Consider the following 18397-nt stretch of genomic DNA (forward strand, 5'->3'; position numbering starts at 1 on the left):
GAGACCATTTGCTGTAGTACTAGATAGAGACCATTTACTGTAGTACTAGATAGAGACCATTTACTGTTGTACTAGATAGAGACCATTCACTGTAGTACTAGACAGAGACCATTTGCTGTAGTACTAGATAGAGACCATTTGCTGTAGTACTAGATAGAAACCATTACTGTAGTGATAGATAGAGATCACATACTGTACTAGATAGAGATCATTACCTTTTCACATATATTGAACAACTAGATGAAATTTAATTACATGTTGAAAACACATGATTGATAATTTTTGATAACTGACTCTACGCACGACTATGAAGCCGACGGCGCTTTTTATATAGAAGTAAAAATCAATAAAACATATGAAATAACGCGGACAAATACATAAGTGATAATATATTTGCTTCTATCAATTTTCAATTTTAATTCATCCTTCATTTACAAGTCATGTCTCTGCCGTTATACAAAGAGATGATGTGTCTCCTAATTTGACATTGTAATGATCAACGAATACACTGGTTTCACATGTCACAAATTACACATCGATTGATATATCACTGAGCACATGCGTTGAATTTGAAAAAAAAAACCCAGGGATTACATAACATTGAATAGCATTTTCCATGTTCACAAAATAACGAATACTGTATCAATACAAATGATTTAAGGTGTTATTAGTGTTTAATGACACAAATGAAGTTGTAGTATCAATCATAATTGGCCTATGACTGTGACCTCACGTAACTAATTATACTGCAAACAAGTAAGGATAATCGTGCGCTGTGCTATATCAATATTAAGATATTGTACTCTACCTAGAATTATACTCAACTTAAAACTCTATATTCAATTTAGATCTACAGTTAAATGTTTGACGTATTACTGTCCATTTGGCTTTAGTCTTAATTCTGTTTTTAAGAAGGAATTTTATTCATTTAAGATACCGCTATACCCTAATAAAGTGTTGACTTCATTTGGGTTGGACGCGTTTGTTGCTCGTTGGTTTGTCTGGTGGTTCCGTTGTTGCATACCTAGTTCTTATTTGAGAGCGTGACATTGCTTGCTTGGACTGGCCAGGATTTGCATGAAGGGTGTCATCGGTTAAGCATGGAACACTTACTCTTCCGGAACACCTGGTATTGTTCTTGTTATGCTCCTTCAGAGGTCGCCGTATGAATTTTTCTTTTGTTCATGTTTTGCCCTAGATTAATGGAATCTGGGTTCGAATTGTGAAAATGTTGCCATGTTGGTATTTTCTTGATGTTTTTTTCTATACCACTCTTGTATGTGTGAATGTAAGATGTGTTCTTTTCTGTAATTGATTCACTCCACCTGTGATGATTTTCCTGGTTGCACTTTTCTGTTCCTTGATGGCAACAATCTTGCTTCCGACAATTCATAATATTTTACTTGAAACAGCTGTTTTGACTTATTATTTTCAGCAATATCTGCGTCATCTAATGTACCCGTACCGTTCTTTATTCATCTATCGGTAAGCAAAACGGGTTACAATTCAAGCTTATATATATACGTCTAATGATTTTCTCCTTTACGAGGGAAATCTTTCTCAACTTCAAGATTGGAAACCTTTATTCCTGACTGTAGTGAATTAAGATTAAGATAAAGATTATCCAGATTCATGCAGAACTTTGTGCTGCACAATAAACTTATGATGTGATGATGCGTTTGACAGGTCAAGAAGGGAACGATTTTTTCATGTATATTGTATATATTCAATCAGCAGTTAACTCACTTCATAATGAGACGTGATAACAGAGAGCAGCTTAGTGTTTACAGCTTATAACTATCAACCTTATTAAACGCAAAGTAAATCAACTGGGTCTAGATAATTTATTACAATTAATACAGTTTATAGTAATTTTGATTAACCTAACGGACCTTTTACTCTTAAAATGAAACAGTGATAATTAGATAACATTATTTTACTACTTTCCCTCTAGAAAACCATGCTTAACATTATTCATGAACGTGTTGTGTCAATAAAGTTATAAGATATACAAACTGCGTCCTGCTGAAACACGTTTCAATTGAGTAAGAACACAAAACTTATGTAAAGTGTTAAAATGTTAAAGCGCATCAGGTAACATCCTTTACCGTTTTAAAAACTTATCATTAATTTATTGCTGGTTATTTGTCCAATTATATATAAATCAGCTGATTAGTGCATTCATTGACGTTAATAGGTGACATTTAAACATTAAACATATGTATTGCACTTTCTTGACACGCATCAGAGCAGTGTCAGTTTTGAAGTGTAATAGTGTGCTACTCATATCAGTAATTTTATATGTATATAAACCCTTCCAATGTCGCCCAATAATGACTGATATGTAATATATTATATGATTATGTATTCAGATCTCAGGTTAATATAATTTAAAGCAAAATATACATAGATTGATTAAGTCAGTTGTGAATTATCATAAAATATTCATGTTAATCAGGGAACACATTCCCGTCGTGTTTTCGCTTGTGACGAAATAAAATAATAATGAAATATTGTACAGATTTTTACAATATTAACAATTTACATATTTTCTTCAGTTTTTGTACTTGCATAAAAAGCGTTTAAGTTAGTCGAAAAATGGCACGGATTTCACATATATATGGCACATTTACTCGTCTTTCTTCTTTAAAATTAGAAAATACATTGAATTATGGAGATTTTTCCAAACTTTCCCACTAACGTTAGATGGCCTTGGTCTCACTTAAATGATTATAAACATCTATCTGTAGAATCGGCTAAAACTTCCACGCGAAAATTTGACCCGTATCATGTATTTCTATATGTTCACATTTCCTTGTTACACTGGCCAATTCAATCAGCTGAAGAATTAATCATTTAACCTCCAAACACTGATATGTCTTATTAAATCATATTTATGGCTAAGTTTGACACTCCTGTTGGCTCGGAATGTGATTGGTAACCGCATTAACATATATTGTCAGGTTTAAATGGATATTACAGATGGTGACTTGTTTGGATTGCTTTTGATTTTTGTTCTTTCTCTTTATCGGCTTGTTAGTAGATAAAATTCATCGTATATTTAGGGAGGCTAAACAAGAGGCAAGGAAGTGATATTGTACTTAGCTAATTTGCATTCTGAAGAAAAATATTCAAACTATTCTCACAATTTAATAAGTATTCATGCAAGGCAACGAGAACACAAGACACGAGAGAAGACAGTACTTTTTAAATACAAATCAAGATAGATCTAAATACATCAGACCAATAATAGAGTAAACTGTATCACAAAGCTGTTTCGTCTTATACATTTAGTGCTTTGATATAAAAATTCAAATGATAGAATTATCGAAATAAAAGTTTAGACTGGTAAACTTTTTTCTTCTATATTATCGATGTCAGTAACAGTTTTTAATTACATTTTTTTCCTCTCTGCTTTCTGTTTCACAATTGGCATGGTACAAAGAATTTCAATGTTTACTAAAATAACAGAAATATGATGTCGACTTGTGACAAGTTTAATGCCACATTTCTAGTGAAATAGAACCAAGCATAGCACAGTATTATGGGTAATGAATACAAACATCAACAATAAAACATGTTTCTAGAAAATCAAACGCTACCTATAGATAGGTCTTGAAGAATCATCTTTGCTTTAGATAGATAGTTTTTAGCCATTTCGCATGCAGTTTGCGATAAATCAAAACGCCGAAAAGTATACATGACAATACAAAGTCAGAGAAGATTTACAGGTTTAAACCTAAATATTTTCAATATCCTGTTTCATGTCCTCAAAGAATTAAACAACAGGATACTACCATGGCCCTGTCAGTCACCACGTCTCTCTGGGTAATATACTCTCCCCAGAGATACTTGTCAAACTATCACGTGCTTGAAGTTTCCTAGGTGTGACATAATGCATATATAATTACGTTTCCCCAAATAATCCCGATCTTATGCGTCATGTGACAATAGGGCTACCACACCTAGTGAGATACTTTAGAAATATCACCCTTTGGGGAACCACAAAAACCATTTATCTTATTTTTAAACTAAGCGGAAATGAATAAGTATGGTAAATAATGACACAAAAGTGTGTACAACGAAGTCATTAAAATAAATGAACTTTGTCTTAACTTGTGATTTATTCTTATATAAATATCATTATCATATATTAATGGTATACTGTTTTGCGATCGATGATTAAATAAGGTTTGATATTGTAGTCAGTAGCTCTTATATCACACCACAATTAGTTGATATGAAATATTATCTTATCAGCGTATCAGTGGGAGTATTCGAGAGGTCAGATAACTGTGAAAAATACTTTATTTACATCATGAACAATGTATACTATAAGTGAAGCAATTAAAAGAAGTTGTGTTTTTGTTATCATCGACAATATAAAACAAAGTATAGTCGTAATATTTAGATACTTAATTAATTCAGGGTAAAATGAATTGGTATACATTCTATTTATATACCAGGTATGGTACGATATCATATCAGTCAATTAGAGCTAGTTAATATTCCAGGAATCGGGCGGCGTGACGACTCGTCCTTGTAAACACGGGACTAATTGAAACAACAGTACATAGTGGTTAACCACATACACAGCTATAAATCAAGGAAAGTAATAATTCATTCCAAATTGAAAACTGTTTAAGAGATGGTGACAACCATCCAACTTTCCAACAACCCAGATACAGTAGCAGTTGACTGATGTGTCACAAGGAACAAAGTTTTGTACCATCAACTGTTTGTCGACCGGTACCACTGTTTCACCCTGGGGATTATTTCACTTAAATTTGTGGTTTAATGTGAAGTTATTCGTTTCCATGATGACCAATACGAAATTCTGCCTCTTTAAATCAAAGTGTTTGACCACAGTCATTAATATATTGTAACCTAGAAGGCGAACGAGGAAAAAATGAACTATAGTCTAAAGAAATGTAGGGGGAAATGAGAGACTGCACCACTCAGAAAATTCAACGAATGCTATTTTTATCAATATTATATAATTTCAAAAGAACGTCGAGTAACCTGAACCGTGGCATTTTTTCAAATCAATTGAAACAAAAACCACATGACAGGTTTTCAGAGAATGTGGATTTGAATGTCTTCTTAAAAGCAACTTTTTCATTTGGAATTATTTTTAACCATTTTTCGTGTATGGCGAGATGACTTTTCCATCCTATACAGCGGTAAATAGATATGATTATGTATTTCGTCAAACATACGTCAAAATCAAAGAAGAAAAATGGAGGACCAAATCATAAAATGATCGACTTTATGACTGACAACATCTTCGTCGAGTTTTATGTTAAGATCTTCCAACAGACCATTAGCATATCGATGGGAACTAATTAAGCCTCTCTGTTGCCTGATTTGTTTTTGTTTTCACACGATCTCAAATAATTGTAGAGCTTATCAAAACAGATCATAAAGACCTTGCAAAGTCGTTTAATTTCACTTTCAGATATATTGATGAGGTCTTGTCTTACATATCAAGAAATGTATTAACCACGTCCATCGTATATACCCAACAAAATTGGAAATAAAAAACACAACAGATACTTCAACATCAATCGCTTATTTCGATCTTTTCCTAGAACGAAGCCAATATATGCAAATGTAATAATTTCAATTTCCCTTCTGTGAATTTATAATTTCTGGATAGAAACATCCTTACATCACCGATTATGGTGCTTACATGTGGCTGTTTATTCGACATCCAAGGGCCTGTTCCCATAACCACGATTTTCGTGCAAGAAATCGTCAACTTACGTACAAACTTGTAACTAAAAAGATGAAGGATAATGAAAATTGATTACGTTTTACGGTCGTCATAGTGATCTCATTGAGAAACATTCTATTTAATTGTGCGGCATGAAGCTGAACGTTTTTGATGCTCTTGGTTTCATTGTTTTATACCTTGTTTTCATTTGAGAACGTGACATTATTTACTTGGATTGACCAAGGTTTACACGGCAGGTGTCGTCGATCGATAAAGCAGAAGTTGCTTACTCTCTCGGAACACCTTGTTTTATTCTCCTTGTACATTTTCAGAAGTCTACGTGTTATTCTTTCTTTTGTTCTTATTTTACCCTAGTTTTATCAATTTGAGTTTGGAATTATGATGATGTTGATATTTCTTGTTTGTTATATCATTCATACGCGCACACAACACGATAAAACTGCTTAAAAACAAATGATTTTGCAGTATGATCAATTTACATCCACAATTAAAGAACGTGATATCAAGAAGGTGTCTTAGTTTTCTTTGGTCCCCAAAATAAATCATCGGAAGACATTAGCTGATCAGGAATGATTATAAAGCAAACGTGTATCATATACTAGTAGTCTTTTATGCTTACCTTGGACAAAGGTAAACAATTTTCAAGAGTGTTGTAAGTATCCACTGTACGTATGTAGGCATGCCCAGTCCTAATGTACACACGTGAAAAACTTTTTATGAATTAGCGCCTTTGTGTTTTTTGAGTAAATTTCCGGTGAAAATCACGCGAAACAATACTGCAACTTACAAACAAGAGTGTTGTGACGATGGAAATATAAAAAAAAAAAAAATTTCAACTTGTCCTTTCTGAGTTATTATCGGCTTAAGATAGCTCTCATGTACATATGTATATTGTGTATGAGATAGCCCTCCTATACAGATGTGCATTAGCTTGTCCCTCTACATTGCCAACAGGTGGTTTTGTTAGTAATACGAAGTAGTATGATTTAAGTACACTAACTCGCCAGAAAATAAGACATACTAAACATCAACACGTGAAGCGTATCCTCACACGTAATACATTAACTCTCACCACATTATGACATCAACACACGGTCATAACTTTTACCGATAAACGCCACTATCCGTTTACCGAGCGAGGCTCACTGTCATTTGTCTCTATCTTATGATATATATATATACATAAAATTGTTAAAATATTTTGTTTCCTTTAGCATTGAAATATTACTCCGAAACACCAAGCGTTACCCCTTTATAAGCCATTCTATTTGTGCGTCTAGCTTCTAGCTGTGTAAACAAAGCCGTAATTTCAATTCCATGTCCCTGATATGAGCAAAACCATTTAGCATGTTAATATCACGATAATGTCATATCTTCCGTAAAGGTCTGTGCTTAATAGACAACTCCTTTTTTCAGAAAAGTCAGACGTGTTTTAAGAAAGTAAAAAGAAACTCTTGTACAATATAACAGATTAAAGACAGATCTTGGCGTCCACCATCTGAGGAAAAATGACTGCTGAAAGTGTATAGCGCGTGCTTTTTTGGACATTCTTATGTGTTAAATACGCATTACAATAAATGAAATTCAAGACGTTAGCTCATAGATACTGATGTTTAACTTGCAACGACATAGAATGCCAGAGTCAAATCCCACACTATCGCCATATTTCCATAAAAATATGAAATATGGTCGTTTTATGATCGACTTGTGACAAATGCACCTGAATCGTTATCAACATCCTACTTGATATCAATTAGAATATGCTGTGAAACAGTGTTAACATCAGATAAAAATCAAACGGACCAATGATCACGATCTTGCACAACAGGGATAACATTCCGTCACCTTACGACCGATTACTAATTTTGTTTTGTTTAGAACATTTTCATTAATAATAAGTTAGCCTCTCAACCGGAACTAGGTACCGGAAGTTTCAATGGCGCCAAAAATGGACAATTTGTCAAACCAGATTAGCCAAGCAATTTGCTACATATCCTGGGTATTTTGCAATCATCTTAATCAGCAAATTCCTTGTTATCTGGAAGAAACCAGACGGAATTGACAATTGTATATGATGAAAAGAAAAACAAGTTGTCCAAGAGAAGGGCACAGTTTCATCCCAAGAGTGAGCTAGCTGGAAAAGTCAGTTACACCATGTTTTTCATCAACGATTTAATCGGTCAGACAATATTCCCGTTCCTTCATCTTCCATATGCATATAGTTCTCTTTTTCATAACTATTCGCATTCTCGGCTGAGGGATGATATAGGAGTGGCAAAACTTATGTGTTCTATAAGCTTTTAAGAAAAACTGTAAAATAGATATATAAAGCTGACAAAATATCTCGAAAGTCCTCTTTTTGAAAAGTCCACATTAAAATAATCATATCGACAACAGAACAATATTCTGAGAGCTCAATTCGGACAAATTAGGACTGCATTAGGACTGATATTTTCAATTCGATCTGGCGCTCTATTAAATTTTTCTCTCGGTGGCAGACCGATATAAGCCGATCAAACCCAAATAATGCCGAAATCTAGTTGGCGATCCAAAACTAGGACTAGGCATGGCCGTTATATTACGCACTCTAACGGAAACATTCATTCAAAGTAGAGTGTCGGTAGAGAAAAAACACTCGTATGCGCGAAATATACCAGCCTTGATTAATTAACCTCAACAAAATATGTAAATGAGATGACACGAGATAACTGGGATCACTACGTCACATTATCACGATCATTCTCCTTCGTCGTGATTTGCACACAGGGTTAGGTAATAATTATTATACTAAAGTAAACAACGCGATGACTTTTAACCCGCTAAAAAATGCGAGATGACCCGCAAGGTAGAGTTATGTTAGAGGCTAATGTATTCGTGACAATCAGCGATGCTATTGCACGGTACATTATGTAAATCTCATCCGTGAAGTATTTTTCAATTTGATAACAAGTTAAATCGAATTCTATTAGATAGTCATAAATAAATTGATGTTGATGTTACCTTGTTATATACATTTCCTCGTTCATCTACTTGAAACATGCTAATATATGCATACATATCATTTTAAACGTCCTATTTTAAATGGAGCACTAATTATTCCTTTCCACATTTAGACCTATCGAAATAAATTAAACAAGCTGTCTAAAGGGCCTGTATCTCTCATGTGGTATACACAAGTTTGAACTTATCCACATAGCAAGGTAACATATTTCACAGCTAAGGGCAATACACTGTATGACAATCGAGAACACCATAATCATGTTTTAAACATTTGTTAAAACAACTTAAGGAACATATGAAATGCTGGAGATCTTTCAGTCGTCACTTATTCAACTAAATACTGGAGCTTAACGAAATACATTTTTTCCATGTCCATGATTCAACAATCATTTTCTGATATTCGATTGCTGTGTAAATAAAATAATCAATACCAAGAATGAATACTTGCGCTATCGTTTACTATGACCTATGTTTCTTTAATTGTAAATAAGACGTTGAATTATAATCAATTCTTTTCGATCATAAAGCTCGATGGAATCAGTTTTTGAATTACATAGATTTATAATATATATATATAAAACATATGTCAGAAAATAAAAACATTTAACATAAGCTTGACATCCATAAGTTCGTTTATATAGTAGTAATATTTATCATTGTTATGTTGAGATGAACATACACAATAATATACTAACATTTGCATACCTATTTTGATTTAATCATATACTGGCAATAATTCTCATCACTGATCATTGTCGTTATCGTCACAATACATGAATACAAGCTATGACCCAATAAGAAAATCACCCCCTCTCCCCTCAGACACACACACACACACACACACACACACACACACACACACCATCACACACACACACACACACACACACACACACACACACACACACACACACACACACACACACACACACACACACATATATATATCTTTAATAGGGAGGAAAAAGCAAGATGTGAGGAAAGGAAAAGACAGAGATAGATACGAAGACAGACAGGGGCAAGATAGGGAATGCATGTTTTTGACAGAGTACTTTACTTTAAGTCCCTTAAAACCGGATTACACCACAACGGTGACATGTGGTAAAACTAGATCGCGGTTACAATCTGGAATGCAAAACAAGGTCCGCCTGTGTATAGGATATGACGATAACATTTTATTACGTCAGTATGATTAAGCTTCCCTATCCCTCATTTGTTTTTAACGACAATTATATTCTCTTTATTTGACTTTTAACTAGACTTTAGTGCATAAATGGAATAAGAAAGTTCCACATAAACATATATTTTTCAAGCATTTTATATATAATAGATAAGCTGATATTGTTTTGTAGTTATAATGTCATTATCTATTGTTATTATAGAAGACTAAAACTGTAATAGTACGACGTATCAAATTTCTATAAATCGATATATTTTATTACTCCAACCCCTCCTTATACATCACAGGTATCGTTTAAATTTCGTCTATGCTGATCTGTGTCGTTTGTGTATATCAATAAATTTTGCAAATAGCAGGTGGCAAAATAGAACGGCTGTAATGTTAACTGCACCTCAAATTAGACCGGCTGTAATGTTATCTGCACCCTCAAAGGTTGCAAGATGACAAAGCACTTTGCTGACCATATATATAGGAAGGACTGGGGAGTACATGTAGATCTACTTGTGACAGCCCTGACAGAATCATAACATGGGTAAATGCAAGTTCTGGACCTTAAGGTCCAACTTTCAGGGACAAGCGAAGTTGTCGGATTTTCAGCTTGTAGAAGAAGACATCCCTACCAATCTTAAGGATGGAGGTAAAACTTGTTATATATATAGAAATAAGATGAAACTTTATTCTTAATTTGAAGGTAGAGGAAACAACAGGCGGTAGAATTTTGTAGATAACCTGAAGATGGCAGCTATTTGAAAAAATGGTTGTGAACGCTTAAAATAACGGGAAACTAGTCAGCATACACGTGTGGGTCTAACAAGAGAACTGGTGTTAGCTATACTACCTAACTCTAACACAACGTTAACCTAGTTAACATACCAAATTTGACATGAGAAGACAACTAGTGTTAGCTATACTACCTAACTCTAACACAACGTTAACCTAGTTAACATACAAAATTTGACATGAGAAGACAACTAGTGTTAGCTACACTACGTAACTCTAACATAACGGGAAAACTAGTGAACATACACACGTGGGCCTGACAAAACAACTAGTGTTAGCTATAATACTTAACTCTAACACAGCGGAAAAACATATGGTTGATATTTAAATGAAGGTGTATGATGTTTTGTAACATAATGTTGTCAGCAGAGTTATCTATTTATACATGTTTATTGTAAACACGTAGGATTGGCTTTAAATATGAATGTTGTATTTTCTCAAGAAGATATTTTGTTAAAATTTCTTAATGTCTCGTGATTTTCTGTTTATTATTATTTTTTTACTCATTCTCTTTTACAAACAAGTAACCTTTTGCAAACATACATTAATTATTTTGTTCGAAATAAATATATTTACACCACGTAAATGTTTTTTGTGGATAAAATATGCGTTCTTGGCTATAACCGGATCTGAAATATCTACTCGAAAATACAATATCCTCGCATCATTGGAGTGAAAACTTGCCACTAAGATATATGTTTGTTTGGTCACAGAATTGGTATGCGAGGCGTTGTACCTGTCCGTGGATCCTTACATGAGGTGAGAATATGAGCTCAAGGAGGCGAACACAGACATAAATTTTAATAGAATTTAGTTAGTGTTTGTGGACTTAAAATAACACATAAACGTATCAGGTATTGTGTATCCTGGTTTTTTTTATCAACGGAAACAAATACAGGTAATTATCATGAGTACATACTTACACAAATATATTATGCATGTCCAACCTATTAGTACAAAACACAGCATTATTATTTTTAAAATATTCGTGTCCCATCTCATATATTTTAAAAGCTGAATATGACTTTTGTTCCATTGTATTTTCATACGAGGGATGATTAATAAGTTGTGAGCCTTGTAATGAAGAAGGTAAGTAGAGATGTCCTGTTTCAGCTCTACTATTCCCCGAATATTCAAGGCTGTGTATCTGCAGACTGGTGCCATGTGGTAAGTTTATGTCGAAGAGGTACCACCCTTAATAAACAAGTGACTTTTGTTAAATGGAAAGAGCAGTGATTCAATATTTGAATAAATGTCTAGCATCTAAGGATATCCATATTGATATGATAGCAACACTGGGGAATGTTGCCCCTTCATATGCTGCAGTGGAAAGGTTATTGCCTCGGTTTTCCGGGATGCTGATGGTATTCTGATGGTGGATTATCTGCAAAAGGGATAAGCAATTAATGGCACATATGCATCACATCTTGGGCTGTTGAGAGAACCTCAAGCGCTGCGTCAAACACATTAAGGTGTGGTGTTTCACCAGGACAACGACCTTGTTCACAAGTCTGTCATTGCCATGGCTGTAATTAACGATTGTGGCTTTGAATTGATCGTGTTCCCACCTTATTCGCCTGATCTCGATCAATCAGACTTTCATCTATTTCCAAAATTGAAAATGCCATTTCCGGTCAGATGATGACGTTATACATGCAGTGGAGGACTTTTGAACAGTCAAGAAAAAGACTTTTTTAAAAGTGGCATTGAAGTCCTAAAACATCACTGACAAAAGTGTATAGATACAGAATGGGATTATGTTGAAAAATAATGTAATATGTCCGCTAAAAGACAACTTTAAATATGAGGCTCACAACTTATCAATCAGTCATCATATTAACGCGTTTCTTTCTTTGTGTTCTCTCATGAAGTAAGTAAAACTGTATATATGTGTTAATTTGAAAAAAAAATATTAATATTAAATTGTACCAACTACAAATAATATTCTAGCACGGACTATCATAGAGATGATATGCGCTTAGAAATGTCTACTATGGTAAATAATATATATCTTAATTTTCTTTAGATTATTCTCGGATTGGTCAGAAGTTGGCAAGCCCGTCGTAGGGGAGCAAGTAGCCAGGTAAGACACTTTCTCGGCCAGCTACATGTTAATCTGACAGAGTGGACCGAAGGGTAGTAACTGTGGGGGATCCGAATGGGTTCAAACAAACAGGTACTGAACATAGATTGTGATGTTTTATACCTTTCTATTTTTTTTTTTTTTTTTTTAATTTTACTTTTTTTTATGTTTTATACCTAATATACCATTCTATAGCATACATCCTCCATTTACTACACTATTTATTACAGTATTAAGCTCTTAACATGGAGAATACACGAGATAAAAGGTATTCCACATTGCCACATAGTCAATTTAAATTGAAATAAACATGATAATTAAGCTGATATCCATAGGTCGAAAACGTTGAAGTGAAATATCACATGAAACACTAGAAAGAAATAGTTTTATTTATATGATTTTCTGTTTCCAGGGTCACGGACAGTAAGAACGCAAAATATCCCGTCGGTTCGGTAATACGTCTGTCGTCCGGCTGGAGATCACATACACATGTCAAAGATGTGTCCACTATCGACGTTATGCCCGAATTGGGTGATCTCCCTTTGTCGCTCACACTTGGAGTAATGGGAATGCCTGGGTATGAAATTTAACCATCATCTGTTGTTCCTATTGATATATTTGAAATATTTCCTTTTAAACAAAAAAGAATATATGCATAGTATTACTAGACACTAAAGTAATATTTGATAGCTGTTTGTTGTAATATTTGGTATATTTTGATGACAACACATAAACCATATTATTCAGGATGACGGCATATTTCACTTTGCTTGACGTTCTGAAAATCAAGAAAGGCGAGACGTTACTTGTGAGCGGCGCAGCAGGTGCAGTAGGAAGTCTTGCTGGACAGATCGGTAAAATAATGGTAGGGTTATTTCCTTGTTGTTGGTTGTATTTCTTTTTGAAAACAAAGATACCATTCTTTTGAAACAAGCAAGTGCCAGAGAAATAAAATGCCATGCAAAGTGTTTTATTGCAAAAACGAAAGTCTATGGAAGCTTAAAATTGCAGGTTATAAAACATCTAGTTTTCAGCCGAGAGACTGCAGGATAGCAACAACTATTCGTGGGAACCAAATGAAACAAACGTGTTCCCATTTCATTGTTCACACTATGACAAGAAAAAAGGCATTAAGCACTTTCTATTTTTCTTTTTCGCACCAGGGATGTACAGTAATCGGCTTTGCTGGGACAAATGCAAAGGTCAAGTGGCTAAAAGAGCTAGGGTTTGACCATGCGTTTAATTACAAAACTGAAGACGTGGGCAAGTCTATTGACAGGGTAGCTCCAGATGGTGTGCACTGTTATTGTGATATGGTAAATCATACCTGTCTTATTATACAACTTCTTAACAACAAATGATTTATTTTGGTAGCATGATACGATGGTAGTCAAAAATAATTGTTTTTTGTATCTAAAGTTCGTTAGATATTTAGCTTTTCCTTAGCCATCAGTAATTCATTTTTTTAGTTTGGAAAACTTCAGTTTTGTCAAAAATAATATGTTTTCATCAGTAATGCTAATTTAAAGATAGTTAATTCTATCATCGAAAATACTAAAATGAAAAACTCTTTTAGTCAAAACTAATATGTTTTCATCATTAATGCTAATTTTAAGGTAGTTAATTCTATCATCGAATATACTAAAATGAAAACTCTTTTAGATATTTTCCAATATACCAAAACAGAAAGAAAAGAAAAGTCAATAAAAACCATATGACGTTATCATTTGTCAAGTTCTCAACCTTCCCTGACTCATTGACCAAAATAGAAACCACTTACATACAAACAAATTATCATATCTTGTCTGGAGTATTGCTCAATCAAATTCTAAAATGATGTGATGTTGCAGGTTGGAGGCGAAATCAGTTTCCAGGTCATCAAACGTATGAGGGATCATGGCCGAATGGTAGTGCTTGGTTCCATATCGACGTACAACAACTCTACTGAGACAACAGGTAGTTCGACATATCATCAAACAATACATGTTGATTTGAATATGATTTAAAAGATACTCATACACTGAACTAGAAACATCAAAATCAAATCATGTGTTATTTACATTCACACTAAACAAGTTCATCTGATATGAAATAACGTACATGCAATTTTCGACATAACCCCCCTCCCCCCCCCCAAAAAAAAAAAACAAAACAAAACACCACCACCAAAACAAAAAAGTCGAATATCTGAATCACATTTAGTATTTATATAATTCTTGTTACTCACATTTAGTATTTGTATAATTCTTGTTACTCACATTTAGTATTTATATAATTCTTGTCACATTTAGTATATAATTCTTGTTCACATTCAGTATTTGTATAATTCTTGTTACTCACACATTTCAGTATTTGTATAATTCTTGTTACTCACATTCAGTATTTGTATAATTCTTGTTACTCACATTCAGTATTTGTATAATTCTTGTTACTCACATTTAGTATTTGTATAATTCTTCTTACTCACATTTAGTATTTGTATAATTCTTGTTACTCACATTTAGTATTTATATAATTCTTGTTACTCACATTTAGTATTTGTATAATTCTTGTTACTCACATTCAGTATTTGTATAATTCTTGTTACTCACAATCAGTATTTGTATAATTCTTGTTACTCACATTTAGTATTTATAGAATTCTTGTTACTCACATTTAGTATTTGTATAATTCTTGTTACTCACATTTAGTATTGATATATTTCTTGTCAATCACATAGAGTATTTGTATAACATCTTGTCAATCGTGCTGTATTTGTTATATTTCATACTTGTAGGCCCTTACCTGTTTTCGGATATTCTGACGAAGTCACTCACTATAACTGGATTCATCATATTCAATATCCGAGAAAAATGGCACATTGGTGAGAAACAAATGGCGGAGTGGATTAAAGAGGTAGGATTTATATTTAATATTGATATTTAACAGTGCTTTAATATTTACGGTGATTCATGTACAATATTTAAGTGTTTGAATATTTAAGTTGATCAGTGAACAATATTTAACAGTGTTTGAACATGTACGGTGATAATTGTACGATATAAAAGTACTTGAATATTAAAGAGGATTTGGTTTCAATGGAATGAACTACAGGAGAAGTTGTCACAACCTTATAACTACTGGAAATGTCACGAGTAAAATCCAAATATGTCTGAAATGTTCTTTGTCGCACCGAACCGAATTTACACGTTAAAACTAATCTTACATCCATTTATTGTAAACAGTGTTTTATTTTCAGAATAACATGAATATATAATTATACATATTGAAACACATTGGGATTAGGAAACAAGCTTGAAGCTTATATTAATCCTTCTCCCAGAAAATTATTTGTATAACAATTACGTATGGTGGCCTAATATACACTTATATTAATTTAGTGTTTAGTTAATTTTGGTGTTAAGGGAAAAACAAATAACAAAAAGGAATAAGTTGGTGGAATACATGGTTAATGTACAAATTGTATTACGTAACAATATTTTAGGAGTCTTATGTGCAATTTGCAAAGAAAAAAGAATAAACGGGACAGTTACTGTCAGACAAATATAATTATATTACTCAAAACAATATGTTTAGTCAAATTTCTTACTGTAAAAAATGAAATTTTGGACAGCAAGAAAGATTTCCTCATTTTCTGTTACATTAAGGTCAGGGTCACCCCAAAGTAAATGTTCAACACTTAAATCATCCATTTAGGGATGTGTATGTGACAAAGGTAAACTGAAAACGATGCATTTCGGTGTCTACTGTACTGATGTGTACAAGTTAATGAGGTTGTATATGTTTAAATATCAATCATCAATTAAGAAACAACCAATTTACTTTTTTTTCTCAATATCTTCCAGGGTAAACTGAAATATAAGGAGACAATTACAAATGGATTTGAGCACATGCCGGAAGCCTTCCTCGGACTGTTTTCAGGTGAAAACACAGGAAAAGCAGTGGTGAAGGCGTGAATAAGAATTCCATATTGTACATATAAATCTTTGATAAGAATGACAATTCTATAAAATTTTATATAGAAATGCACATCCTCGTCTTGATCTCAATAAAGAGTTCTGAGTCATAGTTATGTAGACGTCTAAGAGAAGAGAAACTATAACTCTTTTTCTTTATACGCACCTATGTTAGGTCATTATACATTGTATTTACTGGGAGAGTCTTGCATTATCCTTTCAATGGTCTTGTCAAACTAGCTTTAAAAGTTTCACGAATGTGGTCGATGTGAAAACTTTGTCTTTTCTAAATATTATGCCACAAAATAATGAACTAAGGGTGTATTATGATACATTGTTATAATAAAGAAAACCGATGTGGTGTTGGGCCAACATCAGCAAACAAATATCACTTGTTCATTGTTTTTTTAGAGTTGATATCTGATGGGAAATATGGGGATGTTCTGTCCTACCAAAGACTTAAGATTAACAGGATCTTCCCGTAACTTTAGGATAGGACAGAGAACTATATATCCGCGGAGGACATTCATGACAAAACCATTAATATTCAAGGAGATGTATTGCTTAAAATGGATAGTCCTTAAAAGTAGATTGAAAATATATCATTAAGCCCTCGTAAATGGTACAAATTCTACTTTCTTACCAATGGGATTTACAAAAATGCACAAGGCTTCAAAAGGGCCTTAATTATTGTTCAAATGGGTATCAGGCAAAATTGGTTGTACGTAAAATATATCTTCAATTTTCTATTCAGATAGTCTGGTGATTTCTTTATTCATTTATCGAATGTCCATCATATATACCCAACAGAATAAGATATCAAGAACTACCTTAGCCACTGCATCAACCTTTTCCCACAATGAAAACCACATGGGACAATTTGTCTACCAACCTGTAAAATAAGGGAGATGATTTTTATTTCAATTTTGTGGATGTTCCATTTCTAGATCGCTAGCCATGCTTCCCCAACCTATTGTGTTTACCCGTTTCATTTAAATAAAGGATATGCAGGATTAAATAGCTGTATGATGCCGTTCAAATCAGCGCTACTCTATCTAATTCTGTATTGAAAAGTGTGTTTGTATCGTTTTAGGCTATATCAACAGATAGATGAAATGCAATTTACTTAATTAAATAAGACAGAAGTAATTGTGTTTATACCTAAGCAAAGCAAATTTCAAAACTGTCAGCTCACAATTGGCTGCAGTGCAATTACACCCGCACCAGTTGTGAAAAACCTTGAGTATGTTCTTTGACTGCTCTTTGACAATGGAAAACAAGACTGAAAACGCATCTCTTCAAATATGCATTTGATGTGTAAGTAGTGTTTTAACGATGTTTTAATTAGTTTGCGCTCGTATTTGACTCTTCCGAAATCTACCCAATATTTATTTGTATTTTGTATATTTTTATAGTAGAGATAAGTCTTTAAAACATGGCTTATAAAGCACTTTAGAGCTGACATTTTTAACAGTATAGAGCGCTATATAAATATTGCATATTATTATATTTAAGTACTTGTTATTTATATAACTTCTGTAGATTTATATGCAGTAGATTTCCAGTATTGGTGGGTGTATGTAATGTTCATGGTCAGTGACATTCTTGTTATCTAAAGTTACAAAGACATCAATATATCTAAAAGCGAAATTGAAGGACTT

General features: G+C 33.3%; 1 protein-coding gene across 1 annotated transcript; it reads left to right on the forward strand.

Moving 5' to 3' along the window:
- Positions 1-10445: 10445 nt before the first annotated feature.
- On the forward strand, positions 10446-17050 carry LOC132548516 (prostaglandin reductase 1-like). Its single transcript, XM_060212384.1, has 9 exons — positions 10446-10554; positions 11411-11456; positions 12724-12780; positions 13193-13357; positions 13528-13645; positions 13944-14096; positions 14631-14736; positions 15557-15675; positions 16626-17050. The coding sequence occupies exons 1-9, from the start codon at positions 10446-10448 to the stop codon at positions 16734-16736; spliced, it is 984 nt and encodes a 327-aa protein (XP_060068367.1). The 3' UTR covers positions 16737-17050.
- The last annotated feature ends 1347 nt before the right edge of the window (positions 17051-18397 follow it).

This window comes from Ylistrum balloti, unplaced genomic scaffold, assembly GCF_031769215.1.
Source record: "Ylistrum balloti isolate Yb309-2 unplaced genomic scaffold, AGI_CSIRO_Ybal_v1 Utg370016, whole genome shotgun sequence".
Taxonomy (NCBI): domain Eukaryota; kingdom Metazoa; phylum Mollusca; class Bivalvia; order Pectinida; family Pectinidae; genus Ylistrum; species Ylistrum balloti.

Coding starts and splice junctions, on each gene's coding strand:
- LOC132548516 (XM_060212384.1), top strand. CDS start 10,446: ATGGGTAAATGCAAGTTCTGGACCTTAAGGTCCAACTTTCAGGGACAA. Junction 12,781..13,192: donor GTAGGGGAGCAAGTAGCCAG/GTAAGACACTTT, acceptor TTCTGTTTCCAG/GGTCACGGACAGTAAGAACG. Junction 13,358..13,527: donor GGAGTAATGGGAATGCCTGG/GTATGAAATTTA, acceptor CATATTATTCAG/GATGACGGCATATTTCACTT.